The sequence below is a fragment of the Miscanthus floridulus genome, chromosome 15 (genome assembly GCF_019320115.1).
Source record: "Miscanthus floridulus cultivar M001 chromosome 15, ASM1932011v1, whole genome shotgun sequence".
Taxonomy (NCBI): Eukaryota; Viridiplantae; Streptophyta; class Magnoliopsida; order Poales; family Poaceae; genus Miscanthus; species Miscanthus floridulus.
The window spans coordinates 70,970,489-70,997,357 of NC_089594.1; the positions used below are offsets into that span (position 1 = coordinate 70,970,489).

The 26,869-nt window shown below is 46.1% G+C and overlaps 1 protein-coding gene and 1 pseudogene across 4 annotated transcripts; both read right to left on the reverse strand.

The window, feature by feature from the left end:
• Positions 1-7,036: 7,036 nt before the first annotated feature.
• On the reverse strand, positions 7,037-11,591 carry LOC136507620 (L-type lectin-domain containing receptor kinase IX.1-like; annotated as a pseudogene).
• Positions 11,592-12,559: 968 nt separating this feature from the next.
• Positions 12,560-14,556, reverse strand: LOC136509611 (synaptotagmin-5-like). Of its 4 annotated transcripts, none has more exons than XR_010772397.1 (6): positions 14,351-14,556; positions 14,197-14,261; positions 13,446-13,593; positions 13,204-13,354; positions 12,902-13,129; positions 12,560-12,815 (listed from the first exon to the last, which is right to left on the reverse strand). XR_010772397.1 is itself a non-coding variant. In XM_066504356.1 (5 exons), the coding sequence occupies exons 3-5, from the start codon at positions 13,517-13,519 to the stop codon at positions 12,956-12,958; spliced, it is 399 nt and encodes a 132-aa protein (XP_066360453.1). In that variant the 5' UTR covers positions 13,520-13,593; positions 14,197-14,261; positions 14,351-14,556; the 3' UTR covers positions 12,731-12,955. The 4 variants fall into 4 exon arrangements, 2 of the variants coding, with proteins under 2 accessions (XP_066360453.1, XP_066360454.1); XR_010772398.1 differs by having other exon boundaries at positions 12,726-12,808; XM_066504356.1 differs by having other exon boundaries at positions 12,731-13,129.
• Between the last annotated feature and the right edge of the window lie 12,313 nt (positions 14,557-26,869).

The window sequence follows — 26,869 nt, forward strand, 5'->3', positions numbered from 1 at the left end:
GATTTCTGTTGATTCATGGTTGACGAATTGGTGTTCATTGGAGATGCAACTCAAGTTCTTCCTTGATTGTCTAACGGTGTGGTGGAAAGTTGTTCTTCTTTTATTTGTTAGCGAGACACCAGCCGTCTTGAAGATGAAAGAATGAACTTCATTAGTGTTTGCGTGAAAGCTTCATCTTCAATGACCTAGAGATGTCTTTTGTGTGACCATGGTCATTCTCAGACTTACGAGAGACAATAGGCAGTGAACCATTGATTGATGACATTGTTGGCATGAGAATGTACGCCATGATGTAGTGGCATCTCGTTGTCTTGTCCTTGTTGACGATGTGCGAGCTGGTCTTTTTGAAGATGATGGAAGCAGGCGTATTCTGGCTAATACGAGGCGGGTTGCACCTTGCTTCGCATCAGCCTCCTAGCTTGAGTCTTGGAAAGGGTCAATGCTAGGTTGCTTTCGACATTACTGTGGCCCGTTGATTTATTCGTCCACTTCCTATGAGTGAGTGCTTCTATTGTAGATCCTTTTTGTGGCACTTTCTTTCTCTTTGTTCCATAGCTGAAGTGGAGGTTTAGTTTGGGTTCGCATGTTCATACCAAACCATGGACAGACACAGCTTATATTTATTCTTTCCTGTAAAATGTTAGTGGACACATTCCGAGGGAATACAACAAATTTGCATTATAGGTTGTTGTCCATAACTTTTGTAGTTTTCCTCTATGCTAATGAAAGGATAGTTTTAGGATTGCTTTAGCATAGATTTTATTTATTAACAAATTTTATGTGTTGGCTGCATTCTAGCATGGTTCAAGGCTAAGATAACTTGCAACAAAAGATAAGTGAATAAACCTTGATACTCACAGTTCTTCCTTCCATGAAGAATGAGCTAGGTCTTCTTTGTCCAAAGTTTTTGGAATTCATATGCCTTGCTTCATCTCCGGTGTGAATTTATCTTAGGACTTCCCCAATTTGAGTTTGAGAGTTTTCTGCAGGGGTTAGTCCAACAAAATAACCAGTATCTACTACAACAAGTTTTAGTTCAATAGCCAAACTAAACTCCATGTCTAATTTTGATTAAGGAAGGCATTTTAACCTAATCACCACGCTTAATTTAAAAAGCCTTTGCAAGTGAAATCACACTACTAGAGAACAGACTTTAGAACGATGTCCCGATTTGGCATTAGCCTCGGCATTTTTTGCCCCCGGGACTAAAGGTCCCTACCCAACGGCTACTGCGCTCGGCACAGTGGCAGGGGACCTTTAGTCCCGATTGGAGACACCAACCGGGACTAAAGGTGGACCTTTACTCCCGATTGGAGCCACCAACCAGGACTAAAAGTCCTCCAACCTTTAGTCCCGGTTGGTAATACCAACCCAGACTAAAGGTAGACCCTTTAGTCCCGATTGGTAACACCAACCGGGACTAAAGGTCCCCCGATGGGTTACTTCAAAAGGAAAGCATCCATCCATTGTTAGATGTGTTGTGTAGGTGGGGTGATAAGCTACGCGCGAGGCAGTGCATGAGGTCTTGGGTTCGAATCTCACGGGGCGCAGCGGTGGGAGGAATTATTTTTTTTAAAGCTGGGTGGATCTTTAGTCCTGGTTGTGGCAAACCGGGACTAAAGAACAACACCTTTAGTCCTGGATTGCTAGTCCCGGTTCGGAAACCGGAAGTAGAGCTAGTTCCCAACCGGGACTAGATCTCATTTCTGTAGTAGTGTCAGCACTCCCAAACTAAAGCATACTATAGTAGACAAAGATAACATGAAAGCATTATAGAGATTTATTCAAATAGAGATGAAAGAGCATGATCATGGTGAGTGATTTTTTAAGACAAAGGATGCAAGTGGATATATGCAGGTAACTAAATATGCTATGAATTTTACATGAGAGAATTCAAACTAAACGGTGGATGCATCAATTATTTAAAGTAAACATGCAGTGGTATGCAAAAATTAAAAGATAACTACTTATAAAGTTTAAAGTACATGAACAAGACTATCTCATCTTTCTTGATCATACTTACCATGACTCACATGATGGAATTTGTGAGTAGTTTAGTGTCTGTATTCGTCACTTGAGATGTGATTTGAATTCTTGTGACGTCGACCTTTTCTCCAATCTACACCACACACACACACACACACACACACACACACACACACACACACACACACACACACACACACACACACACACACACACACACACACACACACACACACACACACACACACACATATATATATATATATGTTTATGCAAACCTGTGAGATGGCAGGGTTCCAATGTAGATGGATCTTGAGTGTCCAGGCACCCTAGGGTTCTTCAATGTTTCTTCTTTTCTTGTGGAAGCTTGCCGGAAGGTCGAAACAACGTCTACTGTCCTGTCTTATTCCACAATTCAACAGAACAGGGTAATCCTACTAAAGCTAGCGGTATGCTAATGATCTAAATCTTTACACCAATTGTTTCCCCGGCAACGGCGCCAAAAATATTTATTGGTATTTATAAGTGAAAATAGAATATGAAGGATTCCGCAAGCGCACAGAATACCATTGTAGCATTTTACCGGGAGTATTCCAGGTATCATTATTTATATTTTACCACAGGAAAACAATGGAGTAAAGATTTATTAGATAACAAAGGAATGTCTACTATTCAACATACCAGCATAGCTAAAGCAGGAGTGAATGTATTGATAGGAATAAAGCATAATGACACTCAGGGGATAGATCACTAAGATAATGTAAACTAGTCAACTCGGAAGAATAACAGGTGAGGTAGATTCCTATGATATTCTATTTACAGGATCAAAGTATATATATACCCGACTATAGCTAAGACTAACTCTACTCTTGTGCACTTCGGGACGCCGCTTAGACAGTAGAGCACCCACAATAGATAACTCTACTGACGTGACTACGGTCCTACAATTTAAGAACCTGCTCAATTCGGAGTGGACTACCAAGGATAGACGGGGTTGTCACCTTCCGCTGCTACCACCCAACTAGAGAACAGGGTGCACTCACAGGCAGAGCATGGTATCAGTACCATGCTTACATGAGACTCAGCTACTTAGTCTAACCGGTAAACTAGCAAGCTAAGCGCTCTATGCACCCGCACACAAAAGTATTGATAACCTTTAACTAAGCAAGATATCTATTCAAAGTAAACATAGCCATGTAGATAAGAATATGATAAATTGATAATAAGTCTTACAAGATGTAGAAGTAAAGATACAAGGCTTTGTCGAGCCTCCAAGACTAGATCTAGAACTTGAGCATGAGCTCCACTCGACCCTCACTCCCGAGCTACTAATCTACTACATTGGAGAGCTCTAGACCTAATCCTCCTAGTGTGTCTTGATCTGAATGAGAGATATGAATTAGGGTTTCCAAGATGGCTCTAGGGAGGGGAGTAGGGGCTGCTATATATAGGCCGAGGTAGAGTAGGGGGCAAGGAATCGAGGTGGATTAGAGGGCAAGGAATCGCCGCATCATCGATCCACGTCAACTCCCTCGACCACTGTTGGATAAACCGATCTAAAATCATCTTAAAATCAACGGTGTAGATCGTAGGAAGTAGTATGAAGTGGCATAGGGGGAGCGGGCTCCGTGGCAGGCTAGACGGCCTATGGGCTAGGCCGATCGGCCCACTTTCATGGTCGTTTGGCCCAAGCTTCGGCGTGGTGTCTTCTGGAACCTTCTAGAGTTATCTTTCGCAGTTTTCGCGGGTCGAATCACTTGTTGTCGTCGGTTTGCTTGTTTAGAGTGTATGGCAGTGGTCCCCTACATACAAATATTTACCAAAGCTCGTGGAATTCATTAGTTTAAACCCCTATACCTATGTTTAGTGATGGAATTAAGTACATATGCAAGATATGTTGATAGTTTATAATTGGTGTTAACGACCGTCAACAACTACTGCCGGACTGGCGTGGGTCAGCCCGTGGTTGAGCATTGGAGTGTGCGGCGGTGTCGTATCCCCTTCGCTGAGACATAGCTGACCTAGGTGGTCGGCTACGAAGTGTAGGTCCCTGAAGCGAAGAGCTTGATCGGGGAGAAGACTGGAAGCGGGCGTTGGCCCGTTGGTGTCGGCAAACTCAAGGCTTCCGAAGCGGATGCGGCCACCGGGGGCCGCGCCAAGAGCAAGTCCAACGTTGGTGCAGGGAGCCACCGCTTCCTTCTCAACAAAGAGAGTGCACGACTGTCCCCTACCTGGCGCATCAACTCTCGGTGTTTTGTCACCCGACGAGTGAATTTATACAAATGTTGTGCTGCTCCAGGAAGACGATGGTAGCATCCAAAGACACAAGGAATTATATTGGTTTAGGCTAGAGCCCTACGTCCAGCCTCAGAGATAGATCAAGTTCGTGTTCCTCGTTTGAATGCTCTGAAGTTCTTACAAGAAAAGTGAAAGAGGTAGGAGAGTGGAGAGGGACTGTCCGAATGAAGTCTCGAAAGTCCGTCCCCTTGGAAAGGTGCCCTGGCTGCCCTTATATAGTACGGGGCCAGGTCACATACAAAGAGTTAGGTTTTTCCGATCGGGCGGTCGTGAGCCCGAGAAAGGGGAAACTAGCTATCTTGGCTTGCAAGGAAGGCCGTCTTGTTTTGGCGTTAGCATACGTCCGAATGTGGTTATCGTCATGGTCTTGTGCCCACGTCGTGGAATGGGGTGGCGTGGTGCTATAGTGCCGGCCGTGACGACACTGTTGGTATGGTGGTGGTTTGCCAGCCGTCCTGTGCGACGTGGTCTCGCCGTGGCCTTCGTCATTGTTTCTTGTTCTCTCGGGGGCGTCGTACATGAGTTGGTAGCCATCCCCGGGTCGTCGGTTGTCTTGTTGGTCGTGGAGCTGTTGACCGCGATCCTGAGCTCCGGGGTCGTGTCATTTGTTGGCTTGGCTGGCCTTGGAAGTCAAGACCGTAGTCGTGAGCCCATCCCGTGGTGGGTGGGGCTGTACGCCCATCCCATCGGGTCGTATTTGGACGGTGGTTCACCGTACTTGTCGTCACCGCTCGGCAGTCCTGTCTTATCTATGCTGCGCGGTGCAGGCATGGTGTCCGTCTGGACCGAGGGGACAGCTGTCTCCTCAATCATGGTGGAGTGAGCGGGGCGTGCATGCTCTTGCGCACTTGCTGGAGCTCGACCTCTCCCCGTTCTTTCCGGGGTCGGAACGGAGGAGAGGTCGTGCAGTGTTGCGTTGCTCACAGAGAATGGAGAAGGGTGAGGTCGTGATCGACCCCTTGCCCTAGTGTTTGGCCTAGGCCTACGCGGCTTAGACGGGCCACGACTGCTGGGCTTGTGCTAGCTTGGTTGTCATGGGCCTCTCGAGCGGCTGACTAATCGGTGTTTTGAGATACCCGGGGTATCGTAACCCCGACATGTAGCCATACAACGCCATTGCCGACAGATTACATGACTTTAAAAGGGTTATACAATTACCAACGAATAGTGTGTAGTTGAAAATAACCATTTGCCAACAAATAACTGTGGGATGTGTGTCATGGGGTAGTGCCACTCAGCTTTCCTGGGATCTGAACCACACAGACCCATGTGTCCCACTGGTGGCTTGACATGCACATCTCCTCCCAGCAAAACACCATGTAATAATAACCTGATGCCCCACTAATAATAACCTCCCATTATTACATTGTCTCAGCGGTCGGCGCCCACCATTGATCATGATCGAGAACGCGTGAATGGTGCATGCCTCCTCCAGACAGACCGCGCGTTCAGATGTAGTACCTCGTACGAGTACTAGCAAGCAGCCAATGCAAGCGAGCAGGGAGACCTCAAGAGTCTGGAGTCAAGTCGTCATCGCCTCATTAGTCGCCGTCAGTCTAGCAGGAGGCTGATGGAGTAGTACATGCGGCTCCTGGTCACGTGGCACATGGGAGGCTGCAAATAATTCAGGGCCTAAACATTAACTAATCGTGGTCTAAAAAACTAATAGAGGCTAATTGATGAGTGGAACTCATTAAAAAAAGAAATTTTTAATTAGTCTACGTTTAGCTTATTATCCCACGACAGACTTAAACATTAGTCCGTAATCCAATCAAGCCCTCATGCTGCTCACAGCGTCCATCCCTTACTCTTGTCTATCGTACAGCACAGCCTTCCTCCCTGTGCGCCATTGCCACGACTTCCTCTGGTCTTTGCACCACCCACCTGAAGAGCCTACCCATGGTTGAGTAATTTCCATGGCCTCCCACGTTCATCCGTAATGGGGGCGGAGCCAGGATTTGAACATAAGGGGCTACTCAAACCGACAACGATCATACATGATCAAATATATACATAACAAGGACGTAGATAATTATTAAATAAACATTTTTTTATGATACAAAGAAAGCTAAAACTAAAAAAACACTCATTTTTATAAAGTAAAGGGGAACGAAATTGAATTACACCTTGGTGCCTAACCTTCACCTGATCAACCTAACTATTGGGCCAAAACAGAGTCACAGTAATAATGCAAACAAAGGAGATGAGATGAGACGAATGCAAATCCTAAACAAAATAGATGTCGTTGGAGATAAATGCGGAGGGAGAATAAACAAGAAAAACACTAACTATATTTATATAACTAGTTAATCATGGGTGGACTCGATAGGTAATAAAATCACAACGAGAACAAGGACGAAAGAGATGGTGAAGATGATAAAAATACTAATACTAGATTATATAGGTACTACTAGATTAACACAGAGAAAGAATAAGCAATTTAGACACAAGTTAGTATAGTTAACTAGTAAATTATTAGAGATTATCTTGCTAAATAGAGAGGGTACTATGGGTTTGGAGGTGCCTGGCCCCGCACAGCCCATCCCTCCCTCCACCATTGCTTTTCTACATATTTAGAAATCCATTATGTTGAGATATATAATAAAATCTATGTGTTTGGAAAAAGCATAATGTCTTATAATTAAGAACAGAGTGAGCATTGTATTAGTCAGATGCAATGGTAAGTTGGTGACATTGGTACCGAAAAAAGTGCGAGCCTATTTGCAGCAGTCCCTAACTAAATATATGTACACTAGTATGTGGAGTAGAAAGCACAACCGTAGAAAACAAATATACTGAGAAACGAGAAAACCCCAGAAGCGTGAACATTACACAGTTCTTGTAAAATCCTAACTTGGAGCAGCGACAAGCAGCAGTTTGTTAAGTTTGAACAGTACACAACAATAATTACTACCACGTAGAATATGGGGTGGTAGCACTGGTAAACTGGCAAACGATAACTTGGACGAGCCTGCCGTCGTGCCAGCAGTCTCTGCCGAGCGGACTCCGCTGGAGTAGGAGCTGCCGGAGATACCAGAGTCGACGCCAGTCCAGGCAACGATGCCAGCAGATGGCGGCGTCGCCAGCTTGCTGTACACGTGTAAGGAGAGCGCTGGCGCCGGCAGCTTCCACTCCTCGGACTGCCGGGCATGCATGCCCTCTGCGATGGATGGGCGCTGCTCGGGGTCACGGTGCGTGCACCAGAGCCCAACGAGCAGAGCGCGCTCCATCTGCCGGTCGTGGGCTTCGTCTCCCCGCAGCCGTGCGTCAGCCGCGTCCAGGATGCGGCCAACGGCTTGGCAGTACAAGGTCTCTACCCACTTGAGCAGCGAGAAAGACGGATCCCGGCGATCCACGGGTGGCCGGCTGGAGACAATCTCAAGCAGGACGACGCCAAAGCTATAGATGTCTGACTCCGTGCTCCGGCGGTGCGTGTTGACGAACTCTGGATCGATGTACCCCATGGTGCCCTTGACGAGGTCCGTCGTCTGTGGGCCGGTGCCATGGTCGCCGAGGCGTGCGAGACCGAAGTCTCCTAGCTTGGCGTTGTAGGACGAGTCAAGTATGATATTGCTCGGCTTGATGTCACCGTGCACGACGCGTTGGTCCCAGTCCCGGTGAAGGTAGTGCAGCGCTGAGCCTAATCCCAAAATGATCTTGTACCTAATATTCAATTTAAGTATCACCAAAGGTTTATACTTTGTGGTTAGTTAATACCACTGAATGCGTCCATGGAAAATCTTACTACTATTACTAATCCGTTGATGAGGACCTTCCAACTTAATATTCACAAGATACATACAGAAAAAAAAGGTAAATCCTACACGTATATATCCTCATAAAATTCAGAAACATGGAGCCATCAGTCCTATAGATTGTAGAAATAATAGGCAATGGATATGTATTCTACATGGTGGTGTGATGCAAAGGGAAAAGTCTAAAAAATATACGGTGAAATATTTGTATTAGGTCAGAACAAAGATCTTGAAGTATCTAACAGGTATTATATTGTTGTGTTAGTAAAAACATAGAGAGAAAGTGTGCGCAAAGCTAAGGTAAACAATTTTGATTAGATGTAAATATATATGAAGCCTAGTATTAATTCTTCTACTATATGCTCTAACCCTGCTCAAAAGTAAGGGTTGATTGATTAGTGAAGCCTATAATGTCTAATGTATTTACTAATTACTAGTTGTAATATAAAACAAGGACAGGATGCAACATGTTGTACCTCTCGGGCCAATTTAAAATTCTGTCCGTGCTATGGATGTGTTTATCCAGGCTTCCTTCGGGCATGAGCTCGTAGACGAGCAAGAGACCTCTGCGGCTATCACACCAGCCTAGCTGCCGCACAAGGTTGCGATGCCTAAGACGGCCTATGATCATTACCTCAGCCTCGAATTCTTTCCGGCTCTGAGACGATGACTCTGAGGAGAACTTCTTGATGGCTACCTCCCGCCCCTGCTGCTGCTGTCCTTGATCATCTCATCCTCGTTAGAATTACAGGGGAGGCTGCCCCGGTACACGCTGCCAAATCCCCCTCGCCCGAGCAAATTCTCCTCCGCAAATCCGCCGGTTGCAGCAGCGAGATCACGGTAGTGGTAACGTCTTGGCCCGGCCACGGTCATTTCGAAGGCGTCGGCCGCCTCACCGTTGTTTGGCTCATCGGATTCCTCGCTGTCGGCCCCTAGGCGTGGCCGGGCATTTCTTGCACGCATCATCTTTCTCCATAGGAGAAGACCCACACCTGCAGCACAAACAAGGAAAGATGCTACAGGAACTAGTACCCGGAGTAGTAATCTCGCCGAGGGCTCGGTTTTGACCGCTTTCGCCTTGGGTCCTTGGAGTGTGGAGTTGAAGGACCATGACAGGAGCTCAGTGCAGCTCGACGCAGGTTCCGGTTGATGCAGAGAAGCCGACGGCCACTGTCTTGAGCAAGCTTTGTGTAAGGTTGACGCTCGCGTTGACGCGGTATGTGGTGCCGTTGACATGCAGGTCGACGGCTAACTTCTTGTTCACGTTGTTGTAGCTGATCATGGCGGCCTTGGTGAAGGGGGATGTGAGGTTGTTCATCCCCGGTGTATCCGTGGTCGTCACGGACATGATCGAGTTGACATCGATGCCGATGTGCTGGCTGTAGTTGCTGCTGTTGAAGAGGTAGAGGTACCCGCCAAACGTTGTGGCTGCATTGGGCAGGACGCCGCCGCCGCTGCTCAGGTTAGGGTTAGGCCAAGGCGCGAGGAAGAAGGCCAATCCCGTCGGCCGTTCGAGATGACCAGTTCTGGCACTGCTGGTACTGGCTGGAGTTCGTCGGGGTGATGTTGAAGGAGAAAGTAGTGGTCAAGCTTGCTACCTCGCCGGTGTCTTCATTCCACAGCGGCACTGGATACTTGTACCACACTCGACCTGTGCTGTTGTTAATTGACTCGGAGAGGAGGTTCGTTGTCAGCTCGATACCTCTGCTTCTGACGAACTCGGCGTCGGGATGGCACACGATGTCGAGACTGCAGGGGTCATCAGCAGTTGAGTTGGGCCATGTTTAGTTGCCCCAAATTCCAGAATTTGGCACTATGCAAAAAGAAGATTCCCTGTCACATCAAACTTGCGGTACATGCATGGAGTACTAAATGTTGACGAAATCAAAAACTAATTACACAGTTTGGTTGTACTTTACGAGACGAACGTTTTGAGCCTAATTAGTCAACGATTGGACAATTATTACCAAATAAAAACAAAACACTACAGTGTAGCTACAGTCTCCGTTTTCCGGCGGCGCCGAATCCGGCAGCGAACTAAACGCGGCCTTGCTGAAGTTGTAGCTGAATGAAACCGATGACATATATGGCAGGTAGCTCGGCCTTTTGTTTATTGAGTATTGACTGGCTCGCTTGGGGTGACCGTGACTTCGAGTCAAGAGATGAGCTAGTCAAAATCGTAGTCTATGGTTCATATCGCTTCCGTTGTTTCGGTACAACAGTAATTGGGACTGTTCAATGCAGGCTTCCTTCATCGTCAGTTCTACCCGGACAACTATTTGCATCTCCTATTGGTAGACGCATGGAACACCTTTTCATTGTCTAATAAAAAATGCAGCAAAGCTTTTGCCACCCTTTCAAAAAAAAATTCAAATAATATAATCTTCAATAGAGAAATGAGCCAAACTGAAGTTCTACTACTTGAAAAGCTGTGCAATTTTTTGTACATCAGCCAGCCTCCTCGTAGCTAGAATGAGGAGACGACGATGATGACGAACGACTCAGCTCACGGGTCGTCTCCATCCCCTGCATGTGTTGCTGCTTGGTGGTTGCCAATTAAAGGCTGCACGCACAGAGGACGGTGGGTCTTAGGCCACGTTTAGTTCGGCAGAATCGGCGCCGCCAAATACACAGTAACCAAATACATTGTAGATACGCTGTAGCTATAGTGTTGTTTTGTTTTTATTTGGTAATAGTTGTCCAATCGTTGACTAATTAGGCTCAAAACGTTCGTCTCGTAAAATACAACCAAACTGTGCAATTAGTTTTTGATTTCATCAACATTTAGTACTCCATGTATGTACCGCAAGTTTAATGTGACGGGGAATCTTCTTTTTTGCATAGTGTCAAAGTTGGAAATTTGGTGGAACTAAACAGGGCCTTAATTCATTTGCTCCACCAAACGTCGTGCATTAAGCTAGTGGTGACAAGACACTGCACGACAGTTCTATATGCATGGTTCATTCAAGCGTTCACGATGGTGATCAATAATGTTGGACGTTGGAACCTGGGTGCTGGCACAATGGAATAAGGCAGAGTTTCAAATGAGTTTAATTCTTATTTAACTAGCCTCTCAACCCGTGCTTAGAACCTTATAGGAGTAATTGTTTTCTCTTGTAATAACTTGACTTATAGTCAAAACACGGCTATATTATTGACCTTGATCAGTTGATCTTAGGATGGATCACGTATACAACTATTCTATACAAGTAACTATGCGGTTGTTCGATGAACCGGAGCTAGTTACCAATTGGCTTAAAAATAAGCTTAAATTAGATTTGGTTAGTTAGCTAGGTGGCTAATAGCTAGTTAAAGACTTAGCTCTCTAGTTATAAGCACAAACGAAACACTTTAATCAGTGACGTTAAATTAAAACACGTCTTTAATATAAAGATCAGTGATGCGGCTAAACGGAACGTGTTATTGATTCAGTGTTGCCAATGGCTAGGAAAAAACCGTGACAAGTTACGTCCCAACAAGACTTGTTATTGGTAATAGGTGCTGGCCCTTGCTGACAGTGCATCCAGGTGGAGGCCTAGTGCCCGCCGCCATATCGACCGTGTGGCGTGGCATGGCGCCTCTGCCCCTGGTGGCCACTACCTTGCCAGACTTAGGGCCTGTATAGAACGGAAGAATAAAAAACATAGGAACAGGAGAAAATACAGGAATAGAACATGAATGTGGTGGTAAAACAGATGCATGAAAAATCATTAAAATTTTGTAGGAATAGTGTTCGAATACAGGAATGAGTAGAAGAAGCTTATTTTATTTGGACTAATGACGTGCCTGTTTTGCAGCACCCGTCCCCCGCGGGCGGCGACCTCCCCAAAGCGGCCGACCGAAACGGCGTGGACCACCAAAGGGTCATTTCTGACGTATTTTTAAACGTCACCATGTGTTCACACGAGGGACACAAATACAAGTGATACGTTCGATCCATGTCACAGACTGTGTAGATACATCACTAATTTGGTTTTTTGACATAGTGTCACATGTTAGCCCTCCAGTTTATTTTGGATGCGCTAGGCCAATTTTAGCACTCTTTTTTTTTTTAAAATTATAAGATATTTTGACTTTTTCTAAATACATTGTTATTACTATGTACCTAGATATAGTGTATATTTAAATACATAGTAAAAACTATATATATAGAAAGCTAAAATGTCTTATAATTTAAAATAGATGAGTAATTTTTAGATAACTAGCAACAAGACGGTGTTTGGCAGTTTTTAGACAGTGCACGCTACTATTGCTTCTTATATTCTAAAACTAGATGATATCTTATCTCTTAAATTCTTAAAACCGTTCACATTACATTCTTATCCTAGATTGGAGTGGTTTTGAAAGCAGTTTTGTCTCTTTTTAATTAAAAACATCTGGTAAATAATTGATAAGGTTTTGGGGCTCTTGCGTTTGTACCCTTGTTTTGTATCGAAATTGTGATTTTGCCCCTATTTTTTTGACTTTGTGAATTTACCCCTACTGTGCCATTTACGAAGCACCAGTTTGCCCCTGCTCCGTCATCCACCCCTAACGGTGTTAAACTTTGTACAAAAGACATGAATGCCCATGCGATTTTGCCCCTTGTTTTTATGCCTAATTCTGATTTTGCCCCTGTTTAGCCGAAAGGATTTGGTGCCTCTTCCTTCATGTCAAATGGACAGTAGAGCAGCTCAAGGTGCACCTGTTTTAATCATGTATGCCACGAGGAAAATATTATGTACCTCTATGACAGCACCCCCGATGGATGATAACAAGGCATGGTAAAGCTTGTTCCTCAAAAAGAAAAAGAAATAAGACTATTTTCTAGGGTCAGGGAAAGGAAAAGTGAGCAGTGCTGCTTTCATGAAAATCAGGCTCACCTGACCCCGATCTTTCCTGTCCCTTTGAATCTCTAGATCTTTTACAAGTTTTAGCTAGACATCCTTCAATTTGCCTGGTTGTAGATCCTTCAGCCTGACTTGAGCACAGCCAATCAATTCAGATTCTTGAATGCCATCATCATAAATCTTCACGGTTACACTCTGAGTATCAGCATCTTCAACAGTAAACTCAAAGTGTTCATTCCAGATAGAGTTCAGATCATTGTTCTGTAAAGTAGTTGAATAAAGCGATTAGAAATAACCCCAAAAGACAGAGCTCACAAACAAGCAACTAAACTTACAATTGTTTTACTTCTCTTCATTTTGTCTGGTAATAGGCGTACATATACAATGGCAAAAGGATCCGATTTTCCTATCAGATCTTTGTTTGTCAAATCTCTTGCCTGCACAAGCTTGACTTCCAAGGTACCAACAGGCTTCAGTTCCAGATCACTGTATATATAATCAGTTATGAATTATGATCTTTCCTATGTGATTTAACAATACAGGCTAGAATGACATTAGGATCCACGAATCAAATTACCTGTAATCCCCAGGTATAATAGGAATGACTTTCCTTACTGGCCATGTAATCGAATCTCTAGAAAGAAACAACATCCCATATATGTCTCATCTCCTTTCACGATTCTCCACGATGATGCCAGTTTCTAGTTCTTGCTATGGCTAGCTACCTACACAATGTTCAGGAATATCATCATGCCAACAGACTCCAAACCCTACAGAAATTGCAATCCTCACCATTTGGCGGTTTGAGAATTGAGATGAATGGGTGAATTTCTATCTCATTGTACTTTTACATTGAAACCTCTAGGTCACATGATAGGAATATTTGAATACATCTATCTACATATATTTATACTTTTTGACAACAATTGATTGACGTCCATTTGACACCTGAGATCATTTCAACTTCAACACAACCGGACACAGGCCATATTTTAACCATACTGCGATTTTGATCTGCTAAAGTGCTAGATGCCGCTTACATTACTACAAGCATCTGGCTATCTGCTATAGGTTGAATGCCAGATTTTGCTGCAGACAATGCAGCTTTCATACTCCCTACTTCCAACTCACCTCGGATACCAGTATGGCAAAAGTTGCAAAACCACATTAGTCCTAATCAAGTCTGAGCTCTAGATATCAAAATCAAACATAACCCAAGGTGGAGTCAATTTGCTGGTTCCTCAGAAAACAAGAACCAATTGAATTGTTTGTTCTGTATGCATCCTGAAGCATCATTTTCGAACACACAGATACGGATATGGACTTACATTAAGTTCTTACGGTCTTGTCGGCCGGATTTGGACGCCACCGCGCTCTGCGAACCCACGCTCCCCTGCACACGAAAAATACAGTTCAGTACACCTGTCATATACACCAAGTTAGAATTGAAAGATGAGGAATGAGGAACGCATCGCACCGGACCTGGTCGCCCCGCCGCAGCAGCGAGTAAGCCCCCTAGCGCTGAGGAAACGGGAAACCACCCCCAATGTCAGCAAAGCCTCAAGCGCACCAGCCGTGCATCAGGCAGATCTGAGGCCGGAGGATCCCACCCGCACTGTGGGGCAATTGGCGGCTAAAGCCGCGGCACGCAACGACGAGAGCGAGGGCCGAGACCCGAGAGGGGTCGGAGTCGGAGTCGGAGGAGGAAGCAGCGTCGGGAGGAACGCGCGGAAGGAGCTCCTGCCGCTGAGGCACAGCGCGTCCACCAGCGCGGAGGGGTCCATGTTCGCGCACGCCGCGGCGACGGCTCGTGTCAGAGCCGACGTCTCTCCGCCGCTTGCGTCGTGCGGATGCTGCAGCCACTCCCCTTCCTCGGCCTCGTCCTCGCGGCGTTCTCTGTCTGCACCGGATCCGCGCAGGGAGGGGCTCGCCTGCCTGCGTCGGGAGGGGCTTCGCCAGATCCACGCCGGGGAGGGGCTTCGCCAGATCCCGCGCCGGGGAGGCCTCACCTGTCTGCGTCGGGGAAGAGAAGCCAGGGACGCCGCCGTTGCCACCCGGACTCGCTGTCGCGAGCAGATAGCAGCGAAGAGAACGAGCAGAACGAAGAGGAAGGGCATTTAAGTCATTTCGCATTTGATTTTATGTGTTTTATTTTTTTTAAATCGTTTAATCAGCCCCCTAATTAACGGACATCCAAATCAGGGGCAAACGGCTCCTTCGTTTCAAAATAACAGGGGTAAAATCACAAAGTTGAAAAAATAAGGGTAAAATCACAATTGAGCTTCCGGACAGGGGCAAAAACACCGTTTTCCCTAAGGTTTTTGGACCACAGAAAATGCCTCTAAGCTTTTTAAATTTCCCATTTCTTCTCTAAAGATAGCTTGGAATCCTAGAAATCCAAATCAAATACTCGGAGCTCACGAAAATACTTCAACTTCAACGCTACTCGTGTTCAGGAACAATCGGAGCTTACCTCTCGTAGGACATACAGTACCTAGTGCTGCTAATCATGCCCTACAATTTCTTGGACGGAACTGAAAATGCACTCTAAGGAAATTTCAAGGTAACTATTTTTTTTTAGTTCACATACATACGAACACAACAGCATCAAAGGCTCAAAGCGGTCATGCTCAGAGCCTCACGACGACTGAATCTTGCTTCACTAGTAGTCTGCGCAACAACATTGCCACCTAATAAGTTAGAGCAACTTCAACTATGGTCCCACTTGAGCCACATTGCTAAATATTGGTGCCCCAGCCAAAAACACAGCTCCAGCAAAGCTCTTACTAGAGCACCCAAATTTAGGTGGGCACCCAAATTCTCATTCCGACACCCATTTCTTGGGGCTCTAGGCCAAGCCCCCCAAACGCCGGTTTCTTGTGTTGGTGTGTGCGCCTTCTCCAACCCTTCCCCGCCCGCGCGACCATGACTCGCATGCGCGAACCCTGGCAGCGCAACTCCCTCCCCTGGTGGCGCTACTCCCTCCACCTGAGGGCACAACTGCTTACTCTGTCCGCCGGCGGCGCTGTTCCGCCCCCGGCGCGGCGGCATGACTCCCTCCCCACGCAACGAGGTGACTCCCTCTCCTCCCTCGAAAGGCGGCGCTGCTCCCTCGAGGACATGACCCCTCCCCGTGCGACGAGGCGACTCCCTCCCCTCCCCCGAACAGCATGACGAGGCGACTCGCCCCACGATGGCACGACAACGACTCTCTCCCCTCCCCGTGATGGCACAAGGCGCGACTCCCGAAGCGCCCCGTCGGGTCCAGGTGTTTTGGCCGAGTTAGTGGATGAGAACCGGGTCCCACATGTCATTCTTAGTTTGACTGAATTTGGGGGCTTTATTTTGAGAGCCACTGCTAGAGTACAATCCATGAAATAGAGCCCTCAAGATGGGAGGAGCCCCAAATCTAAACCAGAAGTCATGTTTCAAGGGCCATTAATTGCTGGGTTGCTATTAACTGTTCCTTCAACACCGTACAAGGCCGAAATTACCTCAGCTTAAAAAATGGGACATGAATACGGTAGTCAAGCTAGCAAAGCATCTAAAGTTTGACTAAAATTATAGAGAATATTATATAGTATTATTATACTTGGCCATCGGGCCGGGCCGGCTCGGCACGGCCCGGAGGATGTCGGGCCGGCACGGCACGCCGTGCCTCTAGTGCCGTGCCGCTACGGGCCTCGTGCCTTGCCATCAGCCCAAGCACAGGCCTGTGGGCCTAAATCCGTGCCGTGCCGGCCTACTAGGCATGACCAAATCACCAGGCCGTGCCAGTCCGAGGCCCGTAGGGTTCAAAACACATCAAAAAATTCATCTCAACAAGAAGTATTCAAATTTGAAGTATTTTTTCCCAGAAGAGCTTCAAACCAAAACCAAAACCATACACACATAGAACAAGAGGAAATTAAAAGGATAACTGAGCTGTGTGCAATGCTGCCTCATTAAAAACCTTTCTGGGTAAAACTCACCCTTGTGAGAAACCCCAGAAAGGAAAAAAGAGTGCAGCACAGCTCTAGTTATAAGTCTTAAACATGTTCAAAGGTTTACATGATACATCACAAATACAGATCATAATCAAGTCTCAGGCTCGAGTGTCGTCGTCGTTCTCGCCCTCTGGGGCCAGGCCAACCGGCAGGAGGCCATCCTCGTCGACCATGGCCGCCTCTTCAGCCCCGTTCCTCGACGGTGTGGGTGGCTGCCTTGCTTGCTCTAAGCCGCAGCTAGAAGACGATGCATCGGCTACCGACCTACGAAACAATGGAAGAAGAAGAAATCAGAAGCATACATTGAAAGAAAAAGAAGAAACTAGAACATGGTTAGGGATTAGGGTTAGGGTTTCACCTGCACAGCCGGAGCCTGGTGCCGGAGAAGACGATGAGCACCCAGAGTCCAGAGAAGACGACACTCAGTCAGCAACGACGGCGGACGGCGGAGGAGGGATAAACAGAGACAACCAACTCACATAATCAACGAGATCTAGAGGGGAGATAGGGAGAGGGAGAAGGGAGAGGCAGGGACAGAGGAGAGAACGCCGGCGGGAGGCGGATCGTGGTCACCGGAGTCGGCGTCGGAGACGGCGAGGCGTCACTGGCCACTGCGTTTGAGAGCGGCGCGGCGGCTGGTGGTGGTGGGATGCGAATGGGCGAATGGGGAATTGGGGATTAGGGTTAGGTTACGAGCGGGAGTGCGGAACTGAGGGGAGGCCGGGAGGGGGGCCCCGCATCGGCCGCCTTTTATAGGTGGGGTCTGGGGTGGCGGCGTCGGGGGAGCCGTTGGCGAGCTGGGTCGCCTCCCTCTCGGGCCGCTGCCGGGCCTCCTCCAAAACCCCGTGCCGGGCCGTGCCAGCCCGCGGGCTCAACTGCCAGCCCAGGCACGGCCTGGCGCTGCGTGCTGGGCCAGCCTGAGCTCGGTGGCCTACGGGCCGGGCCGTGCTCGTGTCGGGCCAAAAGGCCGGGCTTTGGGCCGGGCTGCCGGGCCTCGGGCTGCATGGCTAGGTATAAGTATTATAGAGATTTATGACATCAAAGAGGTATACTATGAAAATATAATTAATAAAGAATTCAATTATAATTATTTGGTATCATAAATGCTATTATTTTATTATATAAATTTAGTCAAATTTCAAATATTTTGATTCTCTAAAAAGTTAGAATGGCTTGTGATTTGGGATGGAGGAAATTAGAGCCCGGGTACCCGTGCCACGCCGCCGGGTGGTTGCGTTTCCAGTAGTATAATTTACTTACTATTCAACAACACTTGTATCCTATGGTCAGCAAGCTAGATCCAAAGCCGAAAGCCGGGTACCCGGCCTCCTAGCCTACCCCGCTACCCGGCATGTACAGGTCAGCAGCAAGGTCGATCTTTCCTTCCACTTCCTCAGGTACAGAAATTATCAGTCCCCTGTCCCGGGTACCCGGTATGTACAGGGTCAGCAGCAACTCGATGCATGGTTCATCACCCCGGCCGGCTGGGGGCACGGTAAGCTCTCGGGTACCCGGTCACCACCCACTGGGATACGAGAGGAGGGGCTGTGGCGGCTCTCGATTGCTGCTGGCTTTTATATAGCGACAGCATGCAGGGTCTTTTACCGCACTCGATCCCAGCTACAGATACAAACATCTTACACACCACACGCACCGAATCGCACGACAAAGAAATGGCGATCCCGGCGGTCAGACTGACGGAGCTGATGTCTGAGGCGAGCGACACTACGTAGAAAATGATTTTTAGCAACGGTTCAATTTTTTTTTAGAGGCGGCTTAAGATGGAGCCGCTCCTATAGTGGCGTGTTTGGGTGTCCAGACACTAGCCGCCCCTACAAATAGAACAGCAGGGGCGGCTGGTGATACGAGCCGCCCCTACAAATGAAGTATGATTTTTAGGGGCGGCTCAATCACCAGCCGCCTCTAGAAATGGTATTTGTAGGGGCGGCTGGTGATTAAGCCGCCCCTAAAAATGGCCCGTATTTATAGCTTCTATTTGTAGGGGCGGCTCAATCACCAGCCGCCCCTACAAATGACCCCATATAAAAGTGAAGCAGCACATTTTTCCTCCTCGGGTCATTCACTCCAACCCGTGAAAGAAAGTTGGGGAGGGCTTGGGCACCTCCCAAAAATTGCTCTACTAAGGGAAAAGGTTTTGGTCTCAAATCCTTTGGTGGAGAGGTTGTAGAAGGTAAGAAAATGCTATTCCACACTTTTTTTTGAAGTTTTAATGGTTGATTAGTGAATAATTAGAGTTTTGTTTTTTCTCTCTCTTCTATGGTGCTTGAGCTATTTATGAGCAAATTAGACCTAACTTTTAAATGTACTAGGGTAAATTAGGAAGGGGAACAAGATCATACCCTTATTTGGTCCATGTTTCTTGATTTTAGTGAACCATTAGTTAGTTTTATGGATGTTTCATGTGCATGTGATCTAGATCTAGGGTTTGGTTTTTTTTATTAATTTCGTTTTTGTAAATTTATGTTTGATAAAATTGGACTAGGGTTTATACGAAAGATATTGTGTAAAGTATAATTATTGCTAATTGTTGTCTTTGAAATTGTTTATTGTAATCAATAAATATGTATTTTAATTATTTATGGATAAATAGGCCATTAATTAATTTTCCTCTACCATGGTGTGTTTGTATGCTTCATGTAATTATATTAGATTTATATTCATATATATCTGAGGTATATACAATTATTCTCAAATAATTATTACTTTGATTAATTTTTATATATATCTGAATAAGTAGTCCTTTAATGTTTATTTTGTTGTTGTTGTAAAAGATGGAGTACAGGAACTCTTGGATGTATGGTTCGTTAAGGTTCAAGGCAGGTTTTCGTGAAGAGGTGGATAAATTTATTGAAGCCGCAACGAAGCATGCAACGACATTGAAAGAGAATAAGGATACAATTATTTGCCCCTGTAAAGATTGCAAGAACCGTATGGCATGGACAGATGTGACTATCATCAGATCACATTTAATTATACGAGGATTTGTTGAGGACTACACAGTGTGGATTCATCATGGTGAAACGGTTATTGTTAACGACGAGGATGAGGAGGAATACGACGATGAAACCATAGAATCCCTGTCCCAATATTCAGCCGAGCTTGATGCACAAATGGATTTCGAGTTTGGCAATGAACAAGGTGGTGAAAATGAAAAGGTGTTGCTGCACATTTATAAGACAAATCACCTTTTTTTCCTCTTGGATGGGTGTTGCTGCTGCTCATGTCAAGGCCATCATAGGATTCCAGAACCCTTTTATTCCTTGCAATGCCAGCAACCTTTGCTTCTCATACTTAGTGAGGAAGCCATAATTATTTTTTCTTGTTTGTACAACCATTTTTTGTCCTAAAAATGAAAAGGGCATCAGACATCTAGTACCCTAGTGCAATTATTATGTGGTTGAAGGAAAACAAAAAAAATCATTTCATAAAAGTTGAAGGCAACAATTATGTGGTTGTTACTTCAGCAAGTTTGTTACTTCAGCACAGCAATAACAGCAGGTGTTTGTTAGCTTTTGTTCATTCATCAAAGCTATTTGTACCCAATCAAACATCTAGTACCCTAGTGCAACCAGGAAGACATCGTTAGTTGATTAAGCATGTGATAGATAGAAACAATAGCTGATTTTGTAAGCTAATTTTATATGGGTGAAAACTAACTGTAGCTCTATATGGGTGAAAACTAAAATGCTAATTTCTATTGTGACCTTGTTTAGGATCTGCTAGAAACTTTTTATTTCATATAATATTACCAGTTATTTATATTTCATGACTTTTTTGCCTATGCACTTACCAGTTATCTCTATTTCATATAATATTTGGATGTTGCAGCTACTACATCCTATTCTTCATCCGACCTGCAATCTATTTGTCTGCAGCTTGCATCCTATTTGTCTACTATTATTAGGTGCAAGTGGCATCAATTTCAGCAAAAACGTAGTATTACGTTTTCTTTGTTTTATCATGATGTCTTGGTTTCCTGTTTGGTGATTTTGAGTATTAGAAATGTGGTTAGCATGAGCGAAATCATTGATTTGCCCATGTACCAGTGGCTGCTGGCTGCTGGCTGCTGGTTGGTCTCCTACAACTCTTATTACTACTACTTGGTGGCTGCTGGCCAGCTGCTCCTACTACTACTTGCTACTCCTACTACTCCTCTCTCTACTTACTACTATTGCTACTTATTATCTTCTGTCTTCTATCAACTCTTATTACTAGTGGCTGCTGGTTGATCTCCTACAACTCCTATTACTACTACTTGCTACTCTTACTACTACTCCTGCTCTTCTCCTACTACTCTACCACTCCTCTTCTACTACTACTCTCCTCTCCTCTACTCCACTCTACTCTTCTCTCCTAAGCAACTTTTGCTACTTCTACTACTACTCTACGACTTCCCTACTACTACTGTTTACTACTTCTACTTCTGTCTGGCAGTTGTTGCTTTTTTTGGGAAGCAGCACCTGCTTTTTTTTGCCAAATCTCCCCTCTCCTCTATTTTTGCCACCTTTCCTATCCTCTATGTTTGGGAAGCAGCAGCTGCTTTTTTTATACCTTTTCCTCTCTATGTTTGTTAAGCAGCAGTTGCTTTTTTTTGCCAAATCTCCCCTCTCCTCTCCTCTCCTTTGTTTTACCGATGATGAAATTGTCCAAGTCCATATATTATATGGAATATGAGCTGATGATCAAGAACTTGTGAGGAACTTGGCATCATTAGCAGCCGCCCCTACATTACCTTCTCCTCTCTTCTCTGTTATGATGCCTTGATGCTCCAAGTTCAAGATCAGATGATGATTGACATGTTTCTGAGGCCTCTACCACTGCTACTTCTCGTTTTTTTTATATTGTTGTTTTATAGGACTACTTTGGTTTATAGACCTTTTTGATTTCTTATACCTTCTCGCGTACCTAAAGCACACTTTCTTGCATCTTTTAGAACAAAGCGCGAAATAATGTCGCGGACAACAGACCGTGCAGCTCGATACCCCGAGCATGATGAGCAGCCAACCCTTGAGGAGCAAGCACTAGAGGACCAACTTACTCAGGATACTATATATGTTCTATGATGAGTAACACCGGTGCCAACCCTTGAGGAGCAAGCACTAGAGGACTAATATTTTCATATGCAAAACACACAGTGCCCCAAGCAGAGGCCTGGGAGTGTACATTGTGGATACTATATATGTTCTATGATGAGTAACACCGGTGCCTACAGGAGACACCCCTTAAGGGTAAGTTTGAACCTCTTCACCCGTAGTATAAAAACTTCATAAATAGTATGAAATACTAAACTGAAACTTGTTTTCTTGTAGTGGAGAGAAGAGAAAGGAATGAAAAGAGACCCATACAAGGATGACCAACTCTTAGAGCTCGTCGGCGACCTTTGCAACTTCATATTGGACCAGATTGTACACGTCAGAGGCGCCTACCATGATCGAGAGTCTGACTTAGGTACAAATCCTCAGTACCAACACCTTCGTGAGACTGAAAGGCTAGCTCTAGGACGTTGATAACAATGTGTATGAAATTTGTATATTTAATGATGGATTGTATATATATATCATTACGAATTGGACTTGTAATTGTACTTTATATAGTCGCGTTCGGAACGTTGGTCGCGTGGCGTTCGGCAACGCGAACGCGGTTTGGAACGTTGGTCGCGGGCCGTTCGGCAACGCGGATGCTGGATGGAATACGCAGAAACAAACAGTTCTGGTCGAATTTGAATTGTAAATTTGAATTTTTTTTTGCGGGAAAATGTATTGTAGGGGCGGTTCTAGATTGAACCGCCCCTACAAACAGGTATTATAGAGGCGGCTGGCACTACAGCCGCCCCTACAAATAGATTTGTAGGGGCGGTTGGTTCTTGAGCCGCCCCTACAAATAGATTTGTAGGGGCGGTTCGTAATACCAGCCGCCCCTACAAATCGATTTGTAGGGGCGGCTCAATCACCAACCGCCCCTACAAATCTATTTGTAGGGGCGGCCTGGGAACCGCCCCTACAAATGCATGATTTGTAGAGACGGTTCGGTAGGGGCGGCTGGCCAAACCGCTCCTACAAAGGGTTACCAGCCGCCCCTAAAAATGCTTTTTGTAGTAGTGCGAAAACGCGGCGAAGCTGCCGGTGGCATTAATCTTGTGCGGCGTCGCCCTAGCCGCGGCAGCGCTGTCACTCCTCATCTTCAAGGTTCCCGGGGGCATCTTGCTCCGCCTGCATGGTAGTGCGCCCGTGCTCCTGTTCTACGGCAGCCTCGTAGCCGTAGCCACCTTTGGGCTCGTCGAGGCGTCCTTCGGTTACTGGCTGAGGCCGCGCGACCACGACGACTGGCGCGCCGTCGTTGGCAAGGCCATGCTGTGGTTTTCCATCTTGCCTCTCGTGTTCGTGGTTGCTTTAGGAGGGGCCGTGTCTCTGAAATAGATGTCACTATGTCAGCGTCGATGCATGGTCTTGTACTTACATTATACTCTGCTTATGTGTGCACGACGCCGGTATAGTGCATCTGAGCTTCCTCTGTAGTCTGTCGTGTGTGGCATCTTCCTCAGGTGAACAGGTCCATCTTCTATGCTTACGTGTGTCCGCACGAGGTGCAGGTGTTTGTTCCTCTGCTTTTGTGGTGTATTTATGTGAGGATTTGGTTTACACTAGTGCAGGACTGGGTAGCAATTCCGGTTGAAAACCCCCCTCTAGTTCCAGTTTTCCAACTGGGACTGCTAATCCGAGACTAAAGGCATGTTGTCCTGGAAGATGAATGGCGCCCGGTGGCCGGTTTTATAAGCGTGAGCAGCGGGGTGGTAGGTGGGATGAGTGGTGATCAAGCAGCATGGTAGGTGGGAGCAATGGTGGTAGGTGGAGGACTTTTAGTCCCGGTTTGTAACACAACCGGGATTAAAATACCTTTAATCCTGGTTTATAGTACAAACCGGGACTAAAGGGGCTTTTTTGTTTCTGTTTATTATTCCTACATAATGCCTTGTGTTTTTATTTGTCTGATTTTTTTATTTGCATATGCAATTCAATCCTACACGAGTTAAATTTCAATCCATACAAACATAATTATAATACCATACCAATAAACCTAATGAACATAATTAACTTGCATACAAACACAATTAAAATACACATACAAATAAACCAAATAAAACATAACCGCTCGAATAAACCTAATTAAACATAACAATATGAATAAACCTAACTAACACATAGATCCTAACCGGCTGCAACCCTAGCCTGTCTCCACTGCTAGTAGTGTATGTCTCGGATTGAATAACCATGATCATTGTCTATGTAATGCAAGGCCCGTACTAAAACACTCTCCATTGCCTCACAACGCCGAGGACATGGCATCCCATAGATGTAGCCTACTGACGGACTATTGATGGCCTAGTTCTGCCTAAATCTCACGCAATACTGGATGCCAGCTGTTGTCCTCTGGCCCATCGCTTCCACGAAGTTCCAGGCATACCCCAGTCGCTTAATAGCTTGCGTGAGAATGGGCTGCAAGCCACATGTAGCATAGGTGAAATCATAGAGTAAAACCTGTAATCGGACAAACAAAAAATATCAGGAAGCGCTCATATAATAATAAGGATATAAACATTACTCTCATATCATACACGACATACCACATCCATTTGGTTGAATGTCGCATGCCTCTCGCTTACTCGCGGCACATCTAGACTATGCTGACGTAAAGCTTCTATCTTCAAAGACGAGAAATTAGGCATACGGTAGCCAATTCGCTCAATTCCCTGCAAAAGAAAGCAGCACGGCATCAATCTGAGCGCCTATCTTGGTCGGCGACTGTCGCCCAGTCCGCACGATGTCCTGACGCACCTCATTATTGTACCTAATGGGGATGTCAAAGGCGAGACTGCACGTCCATAACTCATCTCCTTCCTTATTCATGGCCTCACTTGTCGTCGTCTTGAAGATTAAAAGCTCTAGTTTGGTTTTGGTGAATTGATAAAACCCTAAGTGCTAACCTAGTTTATCAAAGTGATTATGAGATGGGTAGCACTACTCCAAGTGGTGAAGCAATTGAAGATCATGACTTGATGATGGTGATGCCATGATGATGATCAAGTGCTTGGACTTGGAAAAGAAGTAAGAGAAAAACAAAAAGCTCAAGGCAAAGGTGAAATTGATAGGAGCTTTTCGGTTTAGTGATCGAGACACTTAGCGAGTGTGATCACATTTAGGATCGATAGCCGTACTATTAAGAGGGGTGAAACTTGTATCGAAATGCGGTTATCAAAGTGCCACTAGATGTTCTAACTCATTGCATATGCATTTAGGATCTAGTGGAGTGCTAACACCCTTGAAAACATTTGTGAAAATATGCTAACACATGTGCACAAGGTGATACACTTGGTGGTTGGCATATTTGAGCAAGGGTAAAAAAGATAGAGTTGAAAAGGAGTTGAATGCGCTGGTCACGGGGTGATCGGACACGTCCAACATGTGTACCGGACGTGTCCGGTATTGTCTCAGGCGGCAGTGTTCTTGACGTGACCGGATGCGTCCGATATCGATATCGGACGTGTCCGGTATTCTGGCCAGGCATGGGCAGAGTTGTCGAGGTGACCGGACTCTGGCTTAGTGGAGTGACCGAACGCTGACGAGTTACTGTTCAGCGTTAGGTCAGTGTGATATAGCCCGAAGCAGGATTGCAGAGAGCGACCGGATCGGACGCGTCCGGTGTGAACCAGCAAGTCTCGGGTTTTCAATGCAATAATTGATCAGAAGCTGAGAGCGTCCGGTCCGGTGTGACTGGACGCGTCCGGTCGGCCCAGAGCCGCTCTAGGAGCTCTCAGGACTCGACCGGACGCTGCGTCTCCCACGCCGGTCCGGTGTGACCGGACTTGTCCGGTCGGCCCAGAACGGCTCTGGGAGCTCTTTGGACTCGACCGGACGCTGCGTCTTCCGCGTCCTGTTGTTTTCTAACCGCACGTCCGATCACGCAGTATTAGCCATTGGGCGCGAATGGTAAACAATTTGAAAGGGACACATGGCGGTCAGGCTACGACTGGATGCAGCGACCAGACGAGTCTGGTCACCACACCGGACGCGTTCGGTGCACATGACCTGCGCGTCCGGTCGTCCTACAGTCAACCCAATAATTGAGCCAACGGCTCTATTGTTTGGGGATGTCTATAAATATCGTTTGGCTAGCTCTAGCTCTCTCTATTGGACATTTGCATTGACATAGCAACTTTGTGAGCTTAGCCAAAGCCCTCCCACTCATCTCTATCATTGATTCATCATCTTTGTGAGATTGGGAGAGAATTCAAGCGCATTGCTTGAGTGTTTGCATCTAAAGGCACTTGGTGTTCGTGTTTCGCTGCGGGATTCTCTTGTTACTCTTGGTGGTTGCCGCCACCTAGATGGCTTGGAGCAGCGAGGATCATCGAGCGGAGGTTGGTGATTGTCTTCGGCTCCGATCGTGGTGATTGTGAGGGGTTCTTGACCTTTCCCCGGCGGAGAGCCAAAAGGTACTCTAGTGGATTGCTCGTGGCTTGTGTGATTCTCATCTTGTGTTGGTTGTGCGGCACCCTATTGAGGGTTTGGCGTGTGATGCCAATTAGCATGTGAACCTCCAAGTGAGTGAATCGCCACAACGACGACTAGCTTGCCGGCAAGCAAGTGAACCTCGGTAAAAAATCATTGTGTCATCATTTGATTCCGAGGTGATTGGTCTTCATTGGTATTCATTCTTGTGATTGATTGGTTCATTCCTCGACTCGGCGGTATAACCATCTTGCTCTCTCTCTTTATATTACCGTAAACTAGTTGTCAAGCTCTTTAGTGTAGCTAGTCGTGAGAGCTTGTTAGTTTGGTCAGTGTGGCTCTTTAGTTAGCCTTTGAGAGCACACTAACTTAGTGTAGTGACATAACCATTATGTGGATAGAGACTATATAAACTAGAATTGTGGTAGGTGGCTTGCATTTTTAGTAGGCTAGAGCAACCCTCGCTTCGCCTCATATTTGTCTAACCG